At 41.6% G+C, this 24,951-nt stretch overlaps 1 protein-coding gene across 3 annotated transcripts in view; it reads left to right on the top strand.

Moving 5' to 3' along the window:
* The window catches only part of FSTL4 (follistatin like 4), a 205,597-nt gene that overhangs the window by 144,736 nt on the left and 35,910 nt on the right, over positions 1 to 24,951 (top strand). For all 3 annotated transcript variants that reach the window (XM_030504791.1, XM_030504789.1, XM_030504790.1), the window contains exon 7: positions 22,821 to 22,987. In XM_030504791.1, the coding sequence (XP_030360651.1) occupies positions 22,821 to 22,987 (167 nt within the window). The remainder of the gene's footprint in view (positions 1 to 22,820; positions 22,988 to 24,951) is intronic.

Here is a 24,951-nt window from a genome sequence, read left to right as displayed (position 1 = left end):
TAAACATTTCCTCCCAACAACAGCAGTACTGGGGGGCTACCTTAAGTGCAAGCAGAAGCTGTAATATATTTTGCATATATCTAGCAGAATATGTAGGTAACGATCGCATGGAAAAACCTTAGTTCCTTTCCTGTTTCCTCTGGGAGAGGACTTGTAGTCAGCATCAGAGCCAAAACCTTCTGGAGCAAGCGAGAGGGTTTCTGTTACTGTGGTTAATTAGCTCAACTCATGTATATGCATTTAGGGCTGGTGACTTCCCTCAATACCACAAAGATAGCATGGGATGCAGTTAGGGAGCAGGTTGGCTCTGATGTGAGTCAATCTCTGTTTGCCCTGGAGATCTGATGAATCCCTTAAATAGATCCATCCTACGCTTCTGTATAGCTCATATAGTTCCATCACCCATCACGTTAATTACTGGCAGGTAAAGCATTTGCTGTGAAAGCTGCAGGTGGGAAAAGCACCACACTGACCCATAGAACCTGCTTTGTGTTAGTTACTTTGTCAGCTTGCCGCTTGCTGGCAGAAATGTAACAGCCTGAGAAGTCAAATACATACGAAATATGTAGTTTTACATATAAAATCTATAATATTTTATATCAGTCTTGAAATTGACTTTCCTGATTGTCTTCAGTAGGAATAAAGGGCACAACTTTAACTGCATCCCTTAAAAAACTCAAGGACAATATACAGAGACCTGCTAGTAGCACAGCATAGGGAATCCCAGCCTCCTTCCTTCTTTCCTTTTTCCCTCCACTCTATCCAAACAGACCATCCTTCATTGAGTAATCCAAGAAAACCATCCATCGTTCAGCTTTTCCAGTGCTGTGAGGTTCAGTCCTGAGGCTGAGAAGCACAACAACCTTCTGTTGCCACAATCCATTATAAAATTTATTATGCCTTAATTGATCTTTAATCGTCCCAGCTTGGTTAGTGCTTATTTATTACCGAGTACTCCAGAACCCGCTGAAATAAAACCTATTCCAGCAACGAAACTGCTGACTGAAGACTCCTGCTACCAGTCACAGGGGAAAAGAGCACAGACAGAATCCCATTAGATGAATGCCTGTAAAGAAAAAGCCAGCCTTCTGTGAATGGAAAGATAAAATGCAGTCATAATTTAAACCGTTTGATATAGTAAACACTTAGAATATGTTTTGCAAATTCCTTCCCGTAGGGGTGAATCACTCCCAATTCACTTACTGCACAAATATCAGGCTTGTCAGAGAAAAAGTATTTCTTGTGCATTTCCATTTTGGAATTAAATGGTTTTTTAGGAAAGCTTGTATAGTGAACTGTGCTTTAGGGGTGCTGAACTGTGTGTGCATCTATCTAGGCAGGAATTTACATGTTCATATAGCGTGGACATCCAAAATGCTACTGCAGAGGCTGTGGTGGGTCCTGTGGTCCAGCTACCTCCGTGGTGAAGAGTTTGTTGAAGCAGAGAGGTGGTCATGGAGAGGGGAAGGGGTGCAGGGCTGGAGATGGGAGGAGAGGAGGTGGGTTTTAGGGCCAAGAAATAACAACAGGGTTTTAGAAGGAGCCAACAAGGCAAGAGAAGAGGAGAGTTTATGAGAAAGATGGAGCTTTCTGCTCCTGCCCACCCACCGCGGGGCTATGAGTGTGTGTGTGCCCAGTGCAGTGTAGTGGCATGGGGCTGCAGCAGAGAGATTTTGTTTCCACTTCTTATGCCTTTGCCAAACTGAATCCATTGGAGCTGAAATGCTCTGTGCCAGGAGACTGCTGAAAATGAATTTGTCTCTTTGCTTTCTGGAACCCACAATAAGAACTGCTTAGCAGCTTTTGGTAACAAGATTAGAGAAATGTCCAGTGTTTAGCCCATGCAACAGAAAAAAACATCATCTTATTACCACTACAGTGTGAAGCTTTAACACTGGGTGTTTTGCAGTAGGGGATTTAAACCAAGCACTTGGATGCACTTGTAGTCAGGGGGTTTTTTTCTCTGAATTTGCCATACATATAAAGAAATCGGGCAAAATTTAAGAAAATTATGAGTCTTTGACAGTGTTGCTTTGTGAATGCAGCGCAGGGTGGTCGGTAGAGAGAACCTAATGGGGATGTATCCTGACTGACAGTTACCCCATAATTCCTGCAATTGTACAGACTTCTGGGAAGCTTCGCATTCCTCAAGTTTTATAACGGTCCCTAAACAGTGATGTTTCCTCTTCCGCTCCCAATTTTTCCATCCAAAATTATCTTGACAGTAAATTCCCACCTGGCAGAGCAGCAGACATCAAGCATAATCGCTTATCACCCATTAGCGTGGTGCAACTTCCATGAACATGGAAGACAATCATCTTGATATGGGGAAATGCAGTGCTCGCAACCTTTAGTTGTGCAGAGATGCTGGGGTTTAAAACTGCAGTTTTGGAATGATCAAGATTATTTCTACACCAGCTGCAAAGGACTTAAAAGATTTAGGTTTATATTTTCTTTAGGAGTTGAGAATCAAAATCTATTTTGAAAATGTTTGGGTCATGGCACTGAAGAGAAGGATACTGGAGTTGAATTGTGCCATGGGACACAGTGTGGGAACTTCTGTGCCTCTGCAAACCCAAGCAGAACAGGCTTGCTGCTAGGATCCCGTTTCTCCTTCTTCCCAGGGTATAATAAATAGATACTATAGTTCCTCAGATGCTCACATGTTACAGTTGGATGGGGCTTGGAGCAACCTAGTCTAGTAGAAGGTGTCCCTGCCCGTAGCAGGCGCTTGGAACTGGATGAGCTTTAAGGTTCCTTCCAATCCAAATCAGTCTGTGATTCTATGAATTTTTTAGGTATCTCTGTATGTGAATAGTCAAATTTACTAAGTTATTTCACTACATATTTGAGTAAGTGGCTTTGGTCTCCAGGAATAAATACCTGCTGGTCATGGCAGGTTTCAGTGAGAGCCAGAATGAATCCTTCCATTGCTGCAGACGGGGATGGCTGATGGCATCCTACCATTGCAGTGCCAGCCTGCTCCCCTCTGGGAAGTCATTATGAATAATTACACTTTGTAATTACAGCTCCACTCAGAGCCTCGCATACACCCTTAAACAGCACTAGAAGTCCTTGACATCCTGCGTGGGATGTTTCTTTGCCTGGTGGTGGTTTCAGAGGATTTAACCCGGTTTATGATCTCACTTCATTTTAAAACTCGAGAGTTAGAAATAAGCTGAAGGGAACCACTTTGTGCTGTTTTCCATAATAAAATGTCCTCAGCCTGCATTGCATAAACACATGGAGGAGCCCTGCCAGCTAGAGAGCCTGACCTTTTAGGGTTACAGTTGAGTCCCTTGCCACCCTCCCTTTGATTTCAGCTTTTCTGGTGGGCAAAAAGTTTCAAGGCTTTAATTTTGAAAAGCCTGGGAGCTAAGGAACACAACAGGGGAGAAAAGAAGCAATCATGGCTTTGTCATCTGAGGGGGAGGCTGACCCTTGTGTCCTATCAAATTTAGTCCTAAATATATTTTACCTTTATTGTTAAATGACCTTCAGCTGGCGCAAGAGCGCCTAAGCTAATGCATTCAACAGCACAGGCTCTTCAAGGTGAGAATTGAATCTTGTTGCCCCTTGACAGAGATGGAATAATAGTGTAATGCAACAGAACAGTTTTTAAATGCTAATACTTGCCACCTGTGACTTAATTTTATTTTTTTCCTTATTGCCTTTTTTTTTATGACATTTCACAGTCCCATAGTCTCAATAGATGGATCTGCATCATAAAAATGACACACTGATGATTTAAGAAGGATAGGCAGCCTGAGTGAAACGGATGGCGTGCTTTAAGAGTGTCAGTTTAGCACCTATTACATAGGGTCAATGTTCATTTTCAATACATCATTAAAGCATCCTGCTAAATCACTCAGAAAATGTTCATGTTCTCCTTTTTGAGCCACCATGTTAGATTACAGGGATAATGAAGTGTAACTGCACATAAATGGCAGTATTGCACAAGCATATTTTATTGTTTTCAGGGCCACTGTTTTAGGTTATTCTGAATACGAAACATTAAAAAATCCACAATGAAATACTGAGTGCCTCCTTAGGTGATAGTTCCCATACTTACGTTTGAAGGCAGCTACCAGCTCCATCAAATTTGATATCTAGTGAAGTCATTTTCCCACTCTATCAGTTTTACAATATACAGTGTTCACTAAACTAATATCAATAAAATCAAAACTACCCTCAGCCTGGTAGCTAGTTCTTAAATTATATTACAGAAGATGTATTTCCATTATTTTGAGAAGAACCTGGCAAGCTTGGTTATTTCAATAGAAGTCACTTTGCCAAGGTCATTTCAAGTGCAAGGTGATTTCTACTGGCTCCAGATGCTGTTATCAGAGCAGAGTCTCAGTGGTACCTCTGTCACAATTGGAATTTTGGTTATCAGGTTAAGGCTAAAAATCAGGCTTTGGAAGACAGGAATCAGGAGTTAAAACCATGAAATGTTAAATATTTAGATCAGTCACTGTAGTCTATCCCTAACGCTGACCCTTGCCACAATATGTGCTGGTAACCACTCGGGATGAATCAGAATCCAATGGATAGCATATACTAATCCTGAAAATGCTAATTTCTGTTGTACTGAAACAAGGAGCACAATGCTGGCTTTACCTGAGCAGGGAGAGATAAAATGTCAGGTTCCCTCAAGCTTATAAAATATTTATTTCCTTTTACTACATTTCGTAATGGAAAACATGGCTTTTATTTACAGATGGATGATACATACAGAAGTATGTCCCGAGGCACGCGTTCTTCGTCCCACCTAATCCAGGACATCTAATTGAGGGGCTTAAATTAATACCTTGGTGACTTTGGGCTTTTGCTACCCTCACTAGTCAGAAACAGGTACCTCAGACTTTCCTGTGTTAATTATGGAAGGGATCTCCGGTTTCCAAGTCCTAACATACAGGCCACATCTACCCGGAGTCACCTACTCTGTTGGTTCGGATAGTGTCATTTTGGTGTGTTATAAATAATAACATATGAAGGCAGAGGGAGCTGTGATGTGGGAATACAGAGTTTAAAGATATATTATTATGGGCAGGTTGGGGAGCTGCTGGAGAAGAGCAGAGGTGAGAAGTGGGGTGCTAGGGGACAGCCTATGATTTTATAGAATCATGGAATGGTTTCGGTTGGAAAAGACCTTAAAGCTCATCCAATTCCAACCCCCTACCACAGGCAGGGACATGTTCCACTAGAGCAGGTTGCTCCAAGCCCCTGTGTCCAACCTGGCCTTGAACACTGCCAGGGATGAAACAGCCACATCTTCCTTGGACAACCTGTGCCAGTGTCTCCACCCTCATAGTAAAGGATTTCTTCTGAATGTATAATCTAAATCTAACATTTCTCATTTCTAATGTTCTCCTCCACTCCAAGTTAGTGCAGAGGTCCTCTTTGTCTGCAATGTAGGCAGAAAGGACCAGCACATGACAGAGCTGGTCATATGAGAGAGGCTTTGCACAGAACAGGAATCACGATGGGAAAGGCTTCGGGGTAGAAGTGGAGCAGACAGTGGTACTGCCCGTGGTGACATGGATCTAGGGAGAGCAGAGGAGCTTTCCAAGGCAAGTAATGATGCTGGCACTGCAGGTTTTTTAATGCTTCAGTTGGGAAATTCCTACCATTAACAAGACGTTTGTCTTAATGACAGGCTTATTTTAGAAAGCGTTCAAAGCTAATAACTATACTCAATAATGATAGTGAACATTATTGAGTTTTCCCCATTCACCTGTAAAGGATTGTAAAAGACTTCTACCCTACTGCCAATAAAGTCTTCTGCAGGCTATATACTCTGCTCAGCTCCTCTAGACCTTTTCTTACCAGGACTTGCAGGGAGACATTACTCGAGAAAGTGCTGGTTCACAAAACAAAGAGGAGTTACAGAAAGAAAGGATGCTGAAGTAAAGGGGTTTTTCCCATTACAAGTGAAATAAGTGTGATCTGCAATGGGAAGGTGTTATGTGAAGAGCAGAGGGTCATGTTCCTTGTTTCTATTACCAAGAGCAGCGGCTATTTCAGCACATGGTGTTCCCTCTCCAGGACAGATATACGTGGGTTTGAGCATCCTTTCAGGAAGGGGACGATGGCTCTGATGTTATTTTTCTATGATCGGCTCCCAGCCATAGTTCAAGGTTGACATAAATTCTCTGCTCCCTCTTCTCCCCTCTTTTGATCCCCCCTTATAAAGGGGAATAAGCCCTTCAGCATGAACTGGGCTTGGGGAACTCTCTGCTATCCTTCATTTGGATTCATGGGAAGGACATCTATATTTGTATTTTTAGAGCAAATCACTTTCTACAAAGTCAGTAGAAATGGTCCCATGAGCTATAGGATTTGGTCCTGATTCAGAGACAATGTTCTTGTCCTTTCAATTTATTTTGTAGCCTTCCCTTTGGAAACAAGCCAGTGCTCCCTCCTTGTTCCTTCAGTTAATTGCCTGAATTTCTGAAGATCTGTTGAGTTTATTTTATGAAGCTGCTCTGAGTTCTCCTGTGTGCCCATATTTCCGTATTATAGCACTCTCTTACTCCTTGCAAGTGTGGCAATATATCAGTATTATCAGATCTCCAATCCTTCCACATTTTGAAAGCTTCAGTGGATAATCCTAATAGTTTCCTCTTAAAGCAGTGATACCCTACTCTCTACCTTTCAGGTCTTGGGCTGGTTCTAAGGCTGCAGTATCCGTTTCACAGCGCAGGGACGCTTTGCTCCTTGCCATGGGCATCTAAGTATAGTAAGCAAGAAGAGAAGCCATGATGTTTTGTTTGTTTTCTCATGGCATAACGGCTTTGCTTTGATCTTCTTGCACTAAATGGTGGTCTCAAAGGTTTCTGCTCAAAATGCACAAATTAGTAATTGAGTGCTCACGTCCTGTTGAGTGCCGCACATGACTGCAGCAGTTGGCAGCTGCTCTCTCGATAGGTTCTCTGCTCATGCACTGATTGTTTCCCATTTGTCTATGCTGATCAGCAGCTGATTTCTGCAGCTGCAGTCTCTTGTGTCATGGAAGATTTCTGGAATGATTTCCAGGATAGCCTTCCTCATGGTTTACTGTGCTTCCAGACTTTGAGAAGCATCTTGACTGTCATGGTTTTCTGTTGTACAGAGAAGGGACCACAGTTGCTCCAGCTTCAGCATGGAGTATGTAGCTCCACATTTCTTCCCAGCACTGGCCATGGCTCATTTAATGATTTGTGAAGCCGAGGACCCCGAGGGAGCTGCAGCACCTCCATGGGAAGCAGCGTGGCTATGAAGGTGTACGTACTGACTGCCACGTCCTGCAAAACTGGTCATTAAAGCATCTGGAGCACAGGAGCTCCTGCGATAAACGCAGCCAAAGAGTTTAAGAGTTACCTTGAGGAGAACTGTACTGTCTGATTTAATTGTGGCATTTTACTGACAGGTCAAAGACAAAAGTGATTTTGTTCAGCAGCACTGCACTTGCTCAGGAATTCTGCAGCTGAAGCTTTTTAAAGGCTTGTTATTCAACATGTTGTGTGAAGTGCTGTACAGCCATCATATCCTCCAGCAGCTAACCCTCAAACATCTTCTCTAAACCTTTGATTTGTGTGATAGGTCTTGTCATTTCTGTGGGAAACATTGTTCCACAAAGGATTTTAACATGAGTTAGTCAGAAGAAAACATTGTACCTCATTTAGTACAAACACCAGATCCTGAGCACTGGCATACTTTAGTTGCAGAGGCTCAGATGTGGTCTGATGGCTTGGAAAATGTGGTGCTTCTATCTGTGGGTCAGCATTGAAACCCAACTCAACTGAGCCATTTTGGCCTGATTGATGTACATCCCTGCATCTGAATGTTATGCCACTGTAAAACAGTATACTAGGGGATAAAACTTTAAAGGTTGGTAATAAAGAGGTAATAAATGGGGATATACAATAGGCTAATGGGAAACTTCATTTATTTCCCTGAGTTACAGCTGACCTCATAACTCACGAGTGCTGGAGCGAGGCGGAGTTGTGAAAGTCATGAAAGGTCATCAATAACAAGTGGAAGTACATGAGTTAGTCTGTTGTATTTTTCTGTTTGCATGCATGGCCTGATGATAACTGTAGCAGTGACGTTGGGATGATGAGGCTGGGAGGGAGACCAGGACGAGCAGAGCACCCCACAGCAGTGCTGCCAGGACCCCAGCCCTGACCTGCATGGGGAACACTCTGCTGAGGACACAGGGACATCTTCTCCATCAGAAATGGGGATGAAGGAAAGCTTGTAGCTGAAGTACAAAAGAGACAAGGAAGGTGCCAGCACAGTTGAGGTGATTTGTTGTCCTGATCCCATGGGCGCCATTGCCATGGAGTGGCATACCCTATTTTGCTCTTGGTAGGGGTAGTTGGTACAGGTCTCCAGAGCACATGCTAAAGCCAAGCAAGGGTCAAAAGCCTCCAGCAATACCTGCTCAGATGGCCTGTAGTGTAATGTAACAGCATGAAGGTGCAGAAAGTCTTTTGATGACATTCCTTGTGGTGTTAGGATGTTAGTTCAGTAGCTACACATTATAATCCAGTCCCCAGTCTCCTCTCAGACTGTTTTTTCAGGTTCAATGGTAACAGTTCCCACTCTGTCCTTCTGCAAACCCTTGCAGAAGCCAAGGTCAAAACAGCATATGATGGCCACTGAAAACTCAGACCTTGCTTACATTTTAAGACAAGTGCTCCAAGAAGGCAGCTGTGTATATTGTAGCTATTCCACCCATAATGGGATTATAAAGTAATCTCAGGGAGGCTGGAAGAGTAACCTTGGGAAATAAGGCATGTGTCTGGTTCTGGTTCAGATACGCTGTGTAACTGCAGCTAAATAACGTCTGTCTCTGCTTCAGCTCACCATCTGTAAAGCAAGGTTTTTTACGTTCTTTCCATAAAGGAATATTACTGGGAAGAGAAAAAAAAAGACCCAGCAATGAATTGTGCAAATATTCTTGTCCTGGAGAACCAGCCACAGAGCAGTACTTGAATGGAAAGTCACCAGAGGAAACTAAAAGAACAGTGTTTTGATGAGTCAGTTAAAGAGCCAACACTCTTCCTGCTGACAGCATATTGAACTTCAGAATTTGGTTAGAAGGCACTGTTCTGCTGACAGCACTGTCTTTCAAAGGACATGCAAAATCAACACCTGACCATCTGTAGTCATTTAAGATTCACCCATAACATTTTTTGTAATGGAGGGGTTGTTGTTAACCTTGACATCCTGGACAAACGCCAGCTTCTCCCACTCTGTAATAGTCATCAAAGATAAACTACTCGCATCCTCTTCTGTCATGAAATACCCTTTGAGTTCTTGGACATTTGCTGCATTTCATGCCTTGAGCAAGTGCAGGTTTGCATCTTCCACTGCAAGCTGCAGCGAGCTGTAAGCTTCAGTGATACAGTCCACATAGTCCTGGAGTGAGGCCATTCAGACCCAAAGTCTTCCCAAAACTATGTTCGCAAGAGACCATCCCATGCAGGGTTTTCCTCTACTGCTCTAGCAGTGCTCTGCCAGGCTTCTCCTCAGGGTGGTCTTCAAGGACATACACGGCTGGCGTGCAGACCCCGTGTCCCTTGGGAGACGAGGAAGGAGGGATCTCTTGACTACCTTCTCACCTCTGGAACCCTACAGGAGATAAGCATGCTTTTCCTTAAACACGTAGCATAAATATCAATGAGCAGTTACTAAGTGGAGAAGCTAGGAAAAAATAGTTTAAGCAAGTTTGCACACTGTAGTAGGCAGTATTAGAGAAGATCAATATGAAATATTTCTATGAAATATTTCTATGCCTCCTTGGTTGAAAATATCGGGGAGCACTGCTTTGCCTGGTTTAGTGTCCTTGCCTTTTCTCCTTCCTTCAACCCCTATTATCTGCAGTGTGGGAATAAAGGCTCCATTCAGTCTGAAAGGAGCAGTTCTGCAGTGGTTTATGAATGCTTTGTTTGCTCAAACATCTGAAATATATTACTCTGAATCATTAAGAGCTTTTTTTCACAGTATGTCCCTGACTTCAGTGCTTCATCCTTGACGTTTCCTATATAAGCATTGCTCTTGATTTATACTGAGTTAATGATTTGCAGTGCATGAAGTATAAGTCTTCAGAGGGAGGGGATTTAAAATTACAGGCATAGCTTTAACTTGGGGCAAAGAATGGAGATGTCTATTCAAGTCATCCTTGGCGCACACCTTTAGACTACTGATGTTCTTTGTTTCCAGGTCTAGTCAGTGGCTTGCTGCAAGGGAACAGCCAAAGCACTGATGAGCAGGGCTCATTTTAGAGGGCATTTAAATAGTTACAGGACCTGATCCTCTACCTCTGCTCCAACCTATTTGTCCCTTGCTGTGCCGTGAGTCCATGCAATGAGCCAACTGACAACCAGTTGAAGAGGGTCTGGAGGACTTTTCCTGGAAAGTTCATATTGCCCATGGTTGGGGGTGAGGTTTGCTTTGCTCACGGCAGTGCTGAATGCTGCTGTCCTCTGCTCATAATGAAATGAGGGTGGAAAATTACAGCCCTCCTTGATCTGACCTGGACTGAAAGAGCGGCGTCTCTCGGCTTTTGGCACTAGTTGGAGGCATTTTCATTTGTGGGTTGCCCTTTTTATGGGATCGGGGCAATCTTCTCATTTCCACGTGTTGGCATTTTCTGTCTTGCTCTATGGAGCCTTAGTAAGGGGAAGGGAGAAAATAGCAGAAAAGATAAATTAGAAGTCTGGCAAAAGATGAAGTGTAACTTTAAGGTGAAAGAATATTCGTGTCACCTGGTTTAAATGGTGTACTTTAGCTAATGCTTATTAAATCCCTTCCCCCTAGGATTAACCACTGCCAGAAACACTCACTCATGCACCTGCAGTCATGCCAGAGACAGAGAAATCCCAAGTACTTGTAGCTGAGTTGGTCACCACAGTGAAAACATCTGAGAGCAGAATTCAGGGGTAAAATATAAACAGTTCTTCCCATAATAATTCGTGACATTTTGGGGGGCTTTGGCAGTAAAACTCATGAGCGGGGACACAAGCTTTGCTCTGCTCAACACAAGTCATGTTATCTAACTGTGCCTCTGTTTCCCCATGCCATCTTCTGGCACTATTCCGTATTTCCATCGCTGCTTTCTAGGTCATAAACTGGGTGGTTTTAGTATATGTTTGAGCAAAGCTTTGCCTTGTGAACCCCTGATCATGGTTGAGCCCTTTTGGTGTGCTGTGTCTCACTAGCCACATACAAATCCAAACCAAACCTTCTCAGGCATCACGTCTGGTACTGCAGCACTGTTGAGACCAACTAAATAATAGCTCCATAAATTACCATTAATTGTTTACCCAAATTAGCAATAATACAGTTGAGCCAATTAATAATGTAGGATTGGAGATTACTTGGAATGGATATAAGCCACAAAGGACTATACATCAATTAATGTACTGTAAAAGGCTTTTCACTGCATGCCCTGCAGGTATATGTTGTATCTTAGTGAATGAATGTCATGTTCTGTTTGTGAAAACCATTTTGTTATCAAAGCCATGACTTACGCAATGGATAATATATCCTGGCTTGGACAAGCCAACCACTGATCTTGTTAATACTTGTATTTGCTGCAGGTTTTACATTGGATATTTTTAACTTCAACATTACCATCATGAGCAGTAACTACAATTTAATGCTGTTTTCTGCGGTTTTCCTATCACAGAGGTATTATTTAGTAAGATATTACGAAAAGCAATTGAGCCATCAGTGCTGATATTCTGCACAAGATAGTGGCTTTTTATGATGTACTAATTTGTATCTGACCTTTGATGAGTGAATGAATATATTTTCCATGTTATTTCTGTGTTGCTGCATAAAATAGAGGGGGAGGAAGGTCTGGCTGGAGCATGTGAGGAAGGCTGTTCTTCAGGGAGGAATCAGCTATGAAGATGGACGCTGCTTTAACTGTTCCTGTGTTTGGGTTGTTGTGACATGCACAAGGACTTGTAGTTTAAGAGGATTTCTGGGTTTTTCATCACATTAAGAGTGAATTGTTTCTTGGAAAAACAGAGCATCTGGCTGGTAGTATTTGTGATGAGCGCTGTGCTAAAGATTTTAAAAAGAAACTATCCCCAGACTCTCGATGTGATGAATATTGTTATTTGGGGCACTTGGCATATGGCGGCTATGCTGGCAAATAATTCAGCATTAAACAAGCTTTCATTTGGCCCACTCGATTTCTGGGCTGTTGTAAATTAAATATATGTTTAAAGATTGTGCTTGTATTTAAGTTATAGACTTACCCAGCGATAATTCATTATAGATAGTGCAATGTGCGTTCCTCAAATGTTCCATTTATTGAGCTGGTTTTAATTTGTGGTTATTAAACGTAAACAAGGCATGTACCTACTGCAATCAGCCTAAAAAGTCAATATTTAACAACCATTAACAAAATGGTGATATCTAAGGTTGTATCCTCTTTGTAGAAGAGAAATCTCTGTGATGTGGTCTGTAACCGCCTGTGTAGGAAGGAGGTGGTGTGGGTAGCACAGAACCATTTAATATCACATACAAAGAGGTAATGAGATACAGTTGGTGGAAATCAAGAAGGGAACAATAAAAAATAGGGGAAGACAAAAAGATGACCATTTTCATAGGAAAGAATGGAAATGAGCAGGAAGAAAGAATGGAAATGAGCAAGAAATGAGGGCTTATTATTTTAAATACTGTTTAAATACTTTAAGGTCCTTCCAACCCAAAGCATTCCGTGATTCTAAGATTCTAAATTCCTTTTGGTGAGAAGTGGCAGAGGCTGCCCCTGCAGAGCCAGGAGCAGGACCATGCCATGTTTTTATCCCCGTCAGCCTTTGCCGGACCCAAGAGGTGGTTAGAGGGCAGATGTCAGACCTGAAGGCGATGGGAAGAGCTGTACTGTGGCAATGGGGAAGAGGGACACTGGGACCAGCCCTGTGTGGGCTTACTGAAGCTCAGCAGGGACAGGAGGTCTTGGCCAGGTTGGAGCTGGGAGCAGGCTGGAGCTGAGCAGAAGAGCTAAAAAGTACTTTGTGCCAAATAATCTCTTTCTAAGGCTGCACAACTCGCTTACAGCAAACATGTCAAAGGTGCTCACGAGCGTTTCTGAAAAGGATTTAACAGTGAAGGGTGTTACAGAAAAATCCAGGGAGAAATGAATCATTTCTGCCTTGAGAGCCGCATTTGAATAGTTGAAAATAAGGTTGAGGATATAAGATAAGAAAAACAAAATGTTGAATAGCTGCTCTCTAAATAAGCCCTGTCTGCTCTGTGCAAGAATAGCGTATGCTGATGGAATTCAGGAAGGGAAGTGTTGACCCAAGTGATGCAGGCTGCCTCTGCTCTCCTTTCCCACAGTTCCTTCCCTTTGCAGTCTGAATGTTCTCCTAATGCCAGGGGGTTTTATGTGACATAAGACTTATAAGCCTGAATGATAAAGAACAGCTTCTATAAATCATTTTGCTCTGCAGATTTAAAAGTTTCAAGAAGCTCATGTCAGCTGGTACACAAAGTATGACTGGCCACATTTGATTTTGCCAGCATATCTTGCTTTTCAGTGTGCTTTTTAATATGATAGTCTGGATGATTTGTTTTCCTGTTACTTTCAAGGATGCAGCATTTATCATTCTTGTATTACTGGAATTCAAGTTTCTCACAGCAGTAGCCACAAATCTCCGCTTCAAAGTATTTTTGTGTAATTAAATTTCAGTTTTATATGTGGATTTTATCTGTGAACCTCTGAGGGCTTTTAATGGGAAATCCACAGACATGACACGCTTGTGGGTACTTGTGTGGCCCCTATTCCCATGGTTGCTGAGCAGTCTTTTCAAATGTGTTGTCCCTAGAATGACCTGGAGAGTTCTTTCCCATGGGAGAAACTGAGGCAGAGCAGGGGTCTTTCAGGGCAAGGATTTATATCTGCTTCTCCTGCCATCACCACTGCTTGTCCCCATCTTTGGAGCTCTCTGCCTAGATTCCATCTCCACCAGAGAAGCCACGTTGGTGGCCGTGTGAAGCCTGTACCCGTGTGAAGCCTGTACTTACCCCATCCCTGCTGGTCCCTTCCAAACCTCTTGTTGTCCATCCTGCAATTCCCTGACTCCAAATTATGTTACAAAACCCTCACTGCCTGCCAGGCCTGGTGCAGGAGCACTGATGGATTACCCAGCCCTTTCTGCGCCTTGTTAAAAGGCTCTTAACTGCAGAGGATTGAGTTTGGAAAGGTTGAACGAGGAGAAAGCCTGCCCACAACAATAGATGTGCTGATAGCAGGAACCAGGGGGTTTAGTTAGGTACTGTTCTTTGCTCTCTGCTTTCCCTTCACCCTCCTCTCCAGAAAGAAATGTTATTTAATTACCTGTTTCTTTGCAAATCACTGCTGTTCACCTGCACATTTCTTTCTCCTAAGCTTCAGTTTAGGTGGGTTTGAATATGGGAAGGACATGGATGAGAGTGCTGATACAGAAGTTTTTGTCAACTAATGTATTTTTACAATACAAGATGCAATCTGGATAAACATTGCTGCAGAGCAACCTTACTGTAACCTTGCACAGTGTGTGTGTCCCTAGCCAAATTTGCACTGTTTATGCCAGTTCCAGCTCTATATGTCATTGCAGCATGCATTAAATGGATCCAAAGCCTTGCCCTTCAAGGCAGGACTGGTAGCAGCATTAGAATGAGGAGAAATGCAACCTCAAGATGCACATACAGCTGAGCCCTGTCATAGCTGAAGTCTTTATGGCCATAATCCTGCTTTGCAGGCAGCATTCCTGAATGATGTTATGCAAGACCCACATCCAGCCAGGGGTGCACAGCATAAATATGTGGCTGTGCCTTATAGACACTCACTTCGTATTGTGTTGGTTTTTCCCCTGTTTATGTATCTGTAATTTAAAAATAGAATGTGTTCTGTTCTTATAGTGCTGGCCTGGGACCTGGGAAGCTATTTGTAAGGAAAATCACCCAAAAGCCTCTGACTTTAATGGGCAAAACCCAAATGGGCAATGGCTGGGCTGGAAGGTGAAGGTTGAAATAGCTCATGTCGTGGCTTGGGATGGTGTGAGCACAGGAAAGCAGAGTCCGTGCATTTATTGAGTATCCTGAGCGTGTCTGCAGTCAGAAAAGATGCAAGATCCATATAATCACCGCGGTTAAATTTGCAGTCATCCATAGAAAGAGCAATGAAAGCTCCATGAAAGGTATTACTAATGCTTATTTATGACTTGAAAGGTATGCTATCACTGCTTTGGTTGTTTATGAACACAGTAAATGTGGGATATGAAAGAAATAAATATGCCTGATTTTAAATGCTTGGGGTTTTTTTTACAAACCCTGAATCTGATGTTTAGCAGCAGTGTGGGGCTTTTTTCTAGGATCCTTGTTTCCTGGTTCATCCATTTTTCAGTGTATCGCATTCATTGCATAATGCTGGCCAAGAACTCAAGTAAAATGAATGGAGAGTGAGAGATTGGAGTGGTTCAATGGAGCCATTTTTGATGTCTCAGTGGTTTTAAACTGTATGTGAATGCTTCCCGAACCCCAAATACCCCATGGCCTGACTTGTCTCTATTTTCAAAGTAATTTACATACATATTGCAGCAGTTCCCACAAGTCATGCTGATCTTAATGGTCTGACAGTATTTCCATGACAAACCCTAGGGGTTTATAGAGCATCCATAAAAATTCACTCCAGGGAGAAACTTGGCCTGTCACATCCTCCACCAGAAGCTATCTTTTTCTGCCTGAAATCAGGTATAAATCAGTTCAGCTGCTGAAACTTAAAGAAGTTACAAAAAAAAGTTTAGTGGCTTCAGATGGTTTTTGGTTCTCTGAAAAACTGTAGTTTAAATATAGATAGTGGCTGTTCTTTAATGCTCTGGAAGAACTGCTCATGCTAAAGAGCTCTCCATTTCAAAGCTAAAGAATTTCTTAAAGACTAGGAAAAAACTTACAAACCCCTAGAAATGCTGAAATAAACCTTTTACAAGGGATAAGTGTTGCTTTTGTCGCAGTGAAACAACTGATGCTACTTCTGGCTTTCAGTTCCAGTAGGATAGAGAGCTCAAAATGCAGAGAGCACTGTCACATCTGTCCCCAAAAACCGTAATGTTCTTTTTTATCTTATGTTCAGTGACAGATTTTAGTACTCCCACAGTTATTCAGAGAGAGGCAGAGGAGGACACTGTTTCTGACTTAGGAAAAAGAGACAAATCTTTGGAGTCCCATGTTCGACTTGCCGTGAATGCCAGAAGTAGTTCTGAGAGCCTATTGCTCTTCACTAAAGTGACTGGGAAAATGCTGTGGCTGTTAGAATCTAGGCAGGACACTGTTGGCACAACATGGGAGTATTTGATCAAAAATTAATCACATCAACATTGCTCTCAATCTGTGGGAAATAGGAATCTGAAAGAAAAACAAATGCATTTATGGAAATTATTCTCTAAAATAGACTACTTCTGCCTATTTACATAATGACTCCATCACCACCCTCAGGAGATTAGATAATTAAACACTGAACAACTTATATTTATATTCATGTACTTTCAAGAATGAATGAATTATCTCTTTCTGCACAAACTAAATGTTCTCCCTCTGATTAGTAACAGGAGGGCAGTGGTGAGGTTTTATGATGGAAAGTGTGTTGCTTGTTTTCTTCAGGAAAATGTTGTTTAGAATACAGTACATAAAGAAGCTGTGTTTGGTTACAAGTCAATATAAATGATTTTTAGCAGATTTATTAGCTAGGTGAATGCACTTGATACAAATCCATATGGGAAAGCTGGTCTGCTTTCTTGAATGTGTATGATTTTTGATGGAATTTGTGTATAATTTAGATAAATATCTAAGCAGCTGTTTGAGCAGCTTACCTCTCCACATGTAGATGTTTCCAGTGCAGGTGGCTCTGTTGCAGTTACTCACCTGAAGTTTCTCAGGTTGTTTTATTCTGCATATTCTCATTTTCTAAATAATCAGCTGCTTTGTGCAACCTGGTCTTAACCTGGTGATGGATGCCCCTGTTCATGGCAGGGGGTTGGACTAGATGACCTTTGAATGTCTCTTCCTACGCAAACCATTCTATGATATGTGAATGACAGTGTATTATAGGCACAGCTGCTGGAGAGAAGTAAAAGGCATTGTACTATTTAATTGTCCCAATAGCTGCTTTTATCTTGCATTTAATCTAAAAGTCATGGTCACACCAACTAGAAGAGTTGTTTAACTTGACAGGGATGAGAGACAGGGTCTTGTCCTTTAGCACCACGCCAGAGCTGGATATCGCTGGTGATGTGCACACATTTATTCTGATTTCCATGACAGGACAGTTTTTAGCTTCAAGTGCAAGGTTGGGACCTCCCTCGGGGAGTCATAGCCTGTGGCCTTCAAGAGTAATGACAGAAGAGGACTTGAGGTACTAAATTCTTTCTTGCTGCTAGAAAGATGACTGTGCCTTTTTAAGGCTTAGAAAACAGCATTACTAATTTAGTAGAGAATTTACAATAAAATCCTTCTGAAGTAGCACGACCAAGGTCCTGAGGATTTATAAATTACATTAAGAACTTGAATTATTTGCAGTTAAAAAATAAAGCTGAGATATGAACATTTCAACTTAGCTTTAGAAAACATTATTCCCATTAATTAAGCTTACAAACCTTAGAGGAATGCTCTCTTTTTGAGGGAAACCAACCTCCTGGAATGTCCCATGGAAGGCCCCTGGGCAGCAGTGGGTCAGACCAAGGGTGCACAGAAACAGAGCCAGCTCTTGATGGTGTTTGTCACAGGTTATAAAGCCAGAAGCCTCATCATGATCACCTGCTCTGCACCAATGCAGGAGCTGTAGGAATTCTCTGGGTTAATTAATTGTGAACAACTTTAATCATGTTCATTAACAACTCTAATGTCATTAATTAATAACATAAACATTTCAGTAGCATGACTGGCTTTCCTGGACCTCCAAGTTGGTGTTCAGAAAATGGAGTTTTCTTTTGGGCTGGGTGATGGATAGTGCTTTCTCCTGGCACCGGGCAGGTGAGAAGACAGCAAATACATCTAGGTAAGCCTGGCTTGTTGAACCTTAATAACTAACAAAATGTGATGGCATAGCAACATATCTTCTGGAGATGGTCCTAAAACCAGCCAGCGTGGCAGATTTGCAAAGGTATGCAAACCCAGGGTGATTTGTGTGCTAAGGTTTTTATTAATTCATTTATTTGGTCTATAGAGTAGGGTAGAAACTAAATCACATGCTAATACAAGTAATTTATAAGCATATTATACAGTGCTTTACAGATTCAGATCCACTGAGAATGACAAAGTAGATGACCACATCTCATTCCAGGGTCTCTCAAGAGGTATCACTGGAGTCATTCGTTGGCTGGCCAGATTTCATGTGCAATTGCATATTTATAACTACATCTCACATACAACACGGTCATTTTAAAATCATTTAGCTGCAGTCAGCTCAGATTTAAGAGGGTCTAAAATTGCTCTCCCCTCTATATACAAAGCCAAATATATCTCATCAAAATTATTGGGGAAAAAGTAATTGTAATAGGTATATCCCTCTGATCATGAATTTGTTTTTATTTTCTTGATTGAGTTAGAACCTCACCTGAGAATGTAATCAGCTAGAGAAGACTCCTTTATCATTGAAACAATGCTAAAATCACCATTGACTTTTGTGCTGCAATATTGGGCCAAAAGGCAATAAACAGATTTTACCAATGCAACAGAGTGCATAAACACAGCTGCAGGACTTGAGGAATTGAGTGGAGGCTGAAGTTTTCACCCCATTAGATCAATCCTGACTCAAACCATTGCTGGAGAAATAGGATGAATTTAGGGCTGTGTTACCCATGCTTTGGTTCACAAATAAAGGTCTCTCTGCTCAGGAACATTTATTTACAGGCAAGAATCTGTGCTTGAGATTTTCTTTGAAAATCATCCTGCCATTTCTTCAAACAAGGCTGCATTGTGGTTCATTGTCTCCCCAGTGAGAGCAAGTCACAGGATTAAAAAAACATTGCTTTGACCCCTAAGCAGAATCTAAGCAATAGAGTTGGTTGCTCCATATTCTGTTTTAGCAAGGCAAGATATCTGTGAACAAATGTAACAATGATTAAAGGTGGCAAAAATGTATTAAAAAGTGTATTTTCTTCAGATTTAAGGGAGAAGATCTAATTAATGATACTAAGCACTTTTTAAAGTGTGAAATCTGTTTCTGTATGTAGTATAGCATGAGCAAAGGCAGGCAGGCAACCGACATTTACTATGTAAATTATCTCCACGCAGTGCTGAATCGATGAGTTTTCCTCCACAGATGCTCATTCCGGGTTGCTCCCTATAATGACCTCAATTATACATGTCTTCATTGTGAAATTATGATTGCCTTTGGCGGGCTGCAACTGACAGCAGAGAAAAAGATTTCCATGATAAAACAGCACTACAGGTAATACCTGCTCATATTAGTATGCACAGCTTGCAAAGTTGCAGAGCAACTCCAGCTTAGCACCCTAGGAAATCAAATTGGAGCAGAGGAAGGGCTGAGGGAAATGTTTGACAATATCATGACATTTTTAACAAGAAAAGGAATTAGTAAGACTTCACGTTCTCATATGTTGCCGTGGGATCTGGTATGGCAAGAAATTCAATGTAAGAACATCAGAGTGGCTATTCCTGGGTTACCAAAGGTGCACAGTGTTTCATAGCCTCTCTCAGGCTGAATGTAATAGCAGAGAGAAAAGGTGTGAGAGACAGCAGAGAGAGATGCTTCCACTGGCACATGGGGAGTGATCCTTCACCCTCCTGAACAGGAGAGATGGGTTTGAGGATGGTATTGCTTCAATTCCTGAAGCCACAGAGTTTTCAGACACTAAGCTGCTGCCGTAACCAAAGGAGAGTTTGCACATCCTAGCCACCTCTTGCTGACCTTCATTTGGTGCAATGCCTGATGAAAGATGACTCCTGGACCTCTGATACACAGAGACGTGGTTATACCCATTCGTTCTTAAAAGCGATTATTACTAAGGCTTTACTACTGTCTTGAACTATTAGAAGTTGAGTCACAATGACAGCAAACCATTCTCTGATGATAGCATCTCTCTCTGAAGGCAGAGTAGTTGGCAGGAACCTTTTTTTATTTCCAACTGAAATAAACTGAGGAGTTGCTTTAAGTGAAATCAGAGAAAAGTCCCAGGTTTGACATGGCTTGATAAATATGATCAGCTACAACTCTGGGACTGATACTGGTTGAATCTACTGAATATAGAAGGCTGTTCTGAATGCATCGTCCTGCAGAATTTCCGAATGAACATAAAATTGCTTGATTTTAGGGCCAGATTCCATTCCAGCCTCTCTTCTGCAAGTGAGCGCGCTCTGAATGTTACCCATTTATTCTGAAGAGTTTTATATGCATGGTAAAAATCCTTTTATCTCCTAAAGGTTTTTTAAAACTAAAAAGAACAGTGTTCAGTACCCAATCTAGAGACTCTACGCAAAATCATTATGATGACTTGAATAATTTGTAGCCATAATCCAACTAGCATCTAAGCGTCTATGCTCTATAACTGAAGTACAAGATTGTGAGTTTTTAAAAGCCCTCTCATCCTCTTAGGGAATCTCTGCTTCCTTCCCAGTGCACCTGGTTGTATAAGGAAATCTTTTCTATTGGTAACAATAAAGCAGTGACTAAAGCCACACAATATAATCTTGTATTATTAGAAAGGCTTTTAGATGTTAATAAGATGCCCTCAAATGTACTCCATAGAAATACTCAAGGAAAGGAGTGTGTTCGTATTGTTGAAGTGGTCTGTACTAATTACATGCTTTAACAGAAAAAGTCATCTCCTGGCCTCATATGGTTCCATCCAAGAATGGCAGCAATGCAAGGTGTCTTCTTAATTGAAAGTTAATGTATTTTTCATTACTGTGTTTCTAAAATGTAAAACCAAAGCCTCTTTAGCTGTCATTTGGAAGATGGGCAGGGAGCCTTCAATTCTACTGCAACAAAACACTCCACAAATGATGCTGAAGAAGGAGCCCAGCATGAGCCAGGGAACTCAAGCTAGTGTGAGAATCAGCAGAGGGAATTAAGGAAAACAGCAGTAAGATGAAAAAACAATTCGCTTGGAAATAAATGACCCTCTATTTCATTTCTCCTCGAGAAAAGATGTCCTCATTAGTCCTACTCCATACTACAAATTATCATAATTATCAGTTCTTTGTCCTGTCAAGTGCACTCCAAATATTTTATTCATAAAAAGGAGCTCTCTTTTATGCTGAAAATAACTACGTTATTAGCTCCTACGTGCTGTTTACATGCTTCAGGCAGCTGGATGAGGGCGATGGGATAGAACATCCCTGCTCGTTTGGGCCATGGGCCTGAGTTGTCACATGTCGGATCTCTTCCAGTAGGTACCTGAGGGTGATGTGATTTAATGATGTATTATCTATTCCTGGGTTTGCCTCTAACCTGCTCAGTGACCTTGAGTGGGTGAGGTTCTCCTTCCCTTCCCAATCTTCATCTATAGCCTCATTTGGATTTTAAGGTTTAAGGTGCAGAAACTGCATGATGGTCCGACTGTGTCTGGTCCTGTTCTCATGTATGGGAGCCACTGCCACCCAAGTAATAGCAGCATGCTGACCAAACATTCCTCTTTTTGATCAACCACAGATCAAAACTGAAACTACCGTTTCTTCAAAGCAGCTTGTACTCTTTCTGAAGTAGCACCAGGAATATTAAGTTGGAGAATGGCTCTGCTGGCAGATGTGACATGCAATGCTGTATTGATCTTAGCAGCCTTCAGTCAGCCTTGGATCTAGAGTGGTGAATGCAATTTGTGGTATATTCAATTAACTTCTTGCTTAGGTGGAAGAAGCAGGAAGAGACAGGATGCGGAGCTGTTTGGGTGCCATTGCACAAGCAAGTTTGACACTACATTTTCACAGTCAGTGGCTAGACCAGTGCAGAGTCCCTCCAGGCTTCCCAAGGCTACTGACACAGACAATATTTTAGTGCTCAGATTTAACAGATTTGCTACTCAAGAGATGTCAAAGCAACTTTCCAAGTAGTTCTGGTATCAAATGTCTTACCGACCTGTGTGGCCAGACATGGGAAAATGTGCAGACACATCTTGTGAGCATTGGCCTGAAGGAAATTGTGTGACATGGCGTGGTTTGAGAGATGTTGGTGTGGTTTTCAGTAAAGCCTGCTTGCCTCAGGTGTTTCTTTTGTGTGTTACATGTAAGTCAAAATAATGTGGTTTTTTATTACTTAAATGAAATACAAGAAAGCTTCTCACTCCTTGGTTAAACAAAATCTGTATCTCAGATGCCATATGTGGCTGCATTTGGTAAAGGAGTTTTCATGCTTGGTGATTTCAAATATTTGGGCAATTTAAAACTGGGTTTGTTTGCCTTTCAGTGACAACAGTCTCACCTTAATGCTGCTTCAAGGAAAAAACCTGACTCATTCTTGTGCCCTTTCAAAGGACACAGATGGTCTCAAGCAGGAGAGCATTTGCTTGTCCTCCTGTTGCTGACTGCTTTGTACATGTAACTTGCAGCAGAGGACCTGTCGTAGTGCCCTGATGCCACAACTACCACTAGATGACTCAGGAAGATGATGCAGCAAGTTTGATTGTTGCATATTCAATTTCTGTGTCTCTTACTTGGTTTTATTGTTTAGGGGGATTTTATAGCATAGATAATCCATGTCCTTGCCAAAATCCTTCAAAGTTATTCCTGGAATGAGTAAGACGGAAGGCAGAGGGGGAAGAAGGGCAACAGCTTCCCTTTCTAGTGTTTGGTATTACTTGTTTTGCTGTCTTTTGCAGAGGTGGTCCAGCTGAGCCTGCCAGAGGACCAGAAGATCAGTGTTACCACCATCACAGTTGGCCTGAGCACTGTTCTGACATGCAGCATCCGTGGGGCGCTGCGGCCTCCCATCATCTGGAAGCGCAACGGTGTCATCCTCAACTTCCTTGACTTGGAGGACATCAATGTAAGTCCTGAATTGCTCTTGTAATTTTCTTTTTAGGGCATTGAATATGACTTCGTTTAACAGATGATAGTTTTAAGGGCACAAGTTTTATCTTGTTATTATTATGGTAAAGTGGAAGCTGATGCGTTATTTTGTTTTTATGTGAAGATGTCTCAGGAATAAAAACAAAACAACATATATGCAGCTTGAGAGGAGAGGTACTTGGAATATGTTATTATGAAATTAAAACTTAATACTGCAATAACCCAGCACTGAAGTAGCATCTTGTTGGTTATTCAGTTTGGTTCAACGTGTGGTCCACAGGCAGCAGCCCTGGAAACCCAGGGGAAAGTAGCTCCACAGACCATTAACTCCTCAGGGATCTCTTTTCTAGTGCAAAGAAACACGTTTATCATGAGCATGAACAATACATTTATCATTGGCAGTGAAATCTCTCCTTTACCTAAATCAATTAATGTTTTTATCTCTGTTCCTCCTGTTTCATTTGCCTTTCAGCCAATTCTCATCTCTTAATCCTTGGTTACTATTTCTGATGAGCATTTTAAAATATGGATTATTCAGCAGCGTCTGGCAATGCCCTCACAGGAAGGAAGATGAATCTGGTTTAATTCACAGTGCTGGTCTGATGTGTGAGTCGTAGTTGGTAGTAAAGACAGTACCTGAATAATAGTATAAACTTGCTCATTTATTTAATAACTTTTAATTATGAAGAGAGTGGGAAGTAGTGTACAAAAAATATGGTCTGTATTTCATTTCTCTTTGCATTAAAGCACACAGTAAATCAGGTTATATTTTAATTACACTACAGCAAGAGTTGATTTATATTTTCGTTCAGCTCTTGTTAATTTGATAACCACTCAGTTCAGAGTTGTTACAGTCGATACTGTAGCTCCCTAAATTGTTGTGTATCCAGGGTTGCTGAAATGTGAAAAACCTTTGGTTTATTCTTCTGCATTAATACATGAAAATTACAGCACACAGGACAGAAATATACACTGCAACTTGGTGCTTTATATGTTGACTGTACCAGGAAAATGATGTACGCTATGTGTAGGTGATTACTGTGTGCCTAAACTCAGTAATTATAACCATCTAAACACTCTTTTCTTCTCATCAAAGCAAGTATTACCCTTTCAAAATGCATTTCTTGTCTTCATTTGGAGCATGACATTGAAATGCAAGATGAAACCAGCAAATATCCCACTGCAGGGTTGGCGCAGAATTATACAGGAACCTAATGAGGATGTGCAGGATTGTACAGCCAGCCCAAAGCCAGCATCCCTGACCAGATTTCTTATAGATATCAGTCAATGCCAGGGTTAGAAAATGACCTTTGGGTCACTGGCACTAAAAATACATGGAAAACTGTCAAGCTGCCATGCACCAAGTCAGGCGTTCGCTGCTGTAGTCAAGAGCATGGCACAGGGAGCCATGCAGGGGATTGACCTGGCAGCTTACTGCCTGTACCACCTTGTGTAAATATTCCTCAGAACAGATCTATTCCTTGAGACAGGTTAAGTTTAGTAAAGATTACACATCCTGCCAGTGTGCTTACTGTAATCTGTTAGTGAGCAAATTCAGCAGCTTTGTGAGATCAGAATCTAAAAAAAGCCTTTTCTTTTGGCAGTGATATTCACTAGATAGATCTGAGACATTGTGGTTTAGGGTCATTTTTGTTGGGCTCATGATTGAGCTGGGGTTAGGAGGGAGGACCCTTGTTCTAAAATCTCATTTCCACACACTCTGGAGGCTCAAGAGTGATCTTAGAATTTTTTGGTCAAAAATAATGTAAATTCTCTGATTTATCTTAACCTTTATGAAATTTTGGTTATGATCACATTAATCTTAAAAGATTAAAGTTCATGTGTGAACTGGACACAAAAGGACAGTCCAAGTATTGGAGTAGAAACACAGCCTTGAAGGATGGATGGATGGATGGATAGATAGATAGCACATGGCTCTGA

The sequence above is a fragment of the Strigops habroptila genome, chromosome 12 (assembly GCF_004027225.2).
Source record: "Strigops habroptila isolate Jane chromosome 12, bStrHab1.2.pri, whole genome shotgun sequence".
Classification (NCBI taxonomy): Eukaryota; Metazoa; Chordata; class Aves; order Psittaciformes; family Psittacidae; genus Strigops; species Strigops habroptila.
Note: the sequence above shows the minus strand (reverse complement) of the source record. Positions and strands in the feature narration are given on the sequence as shown.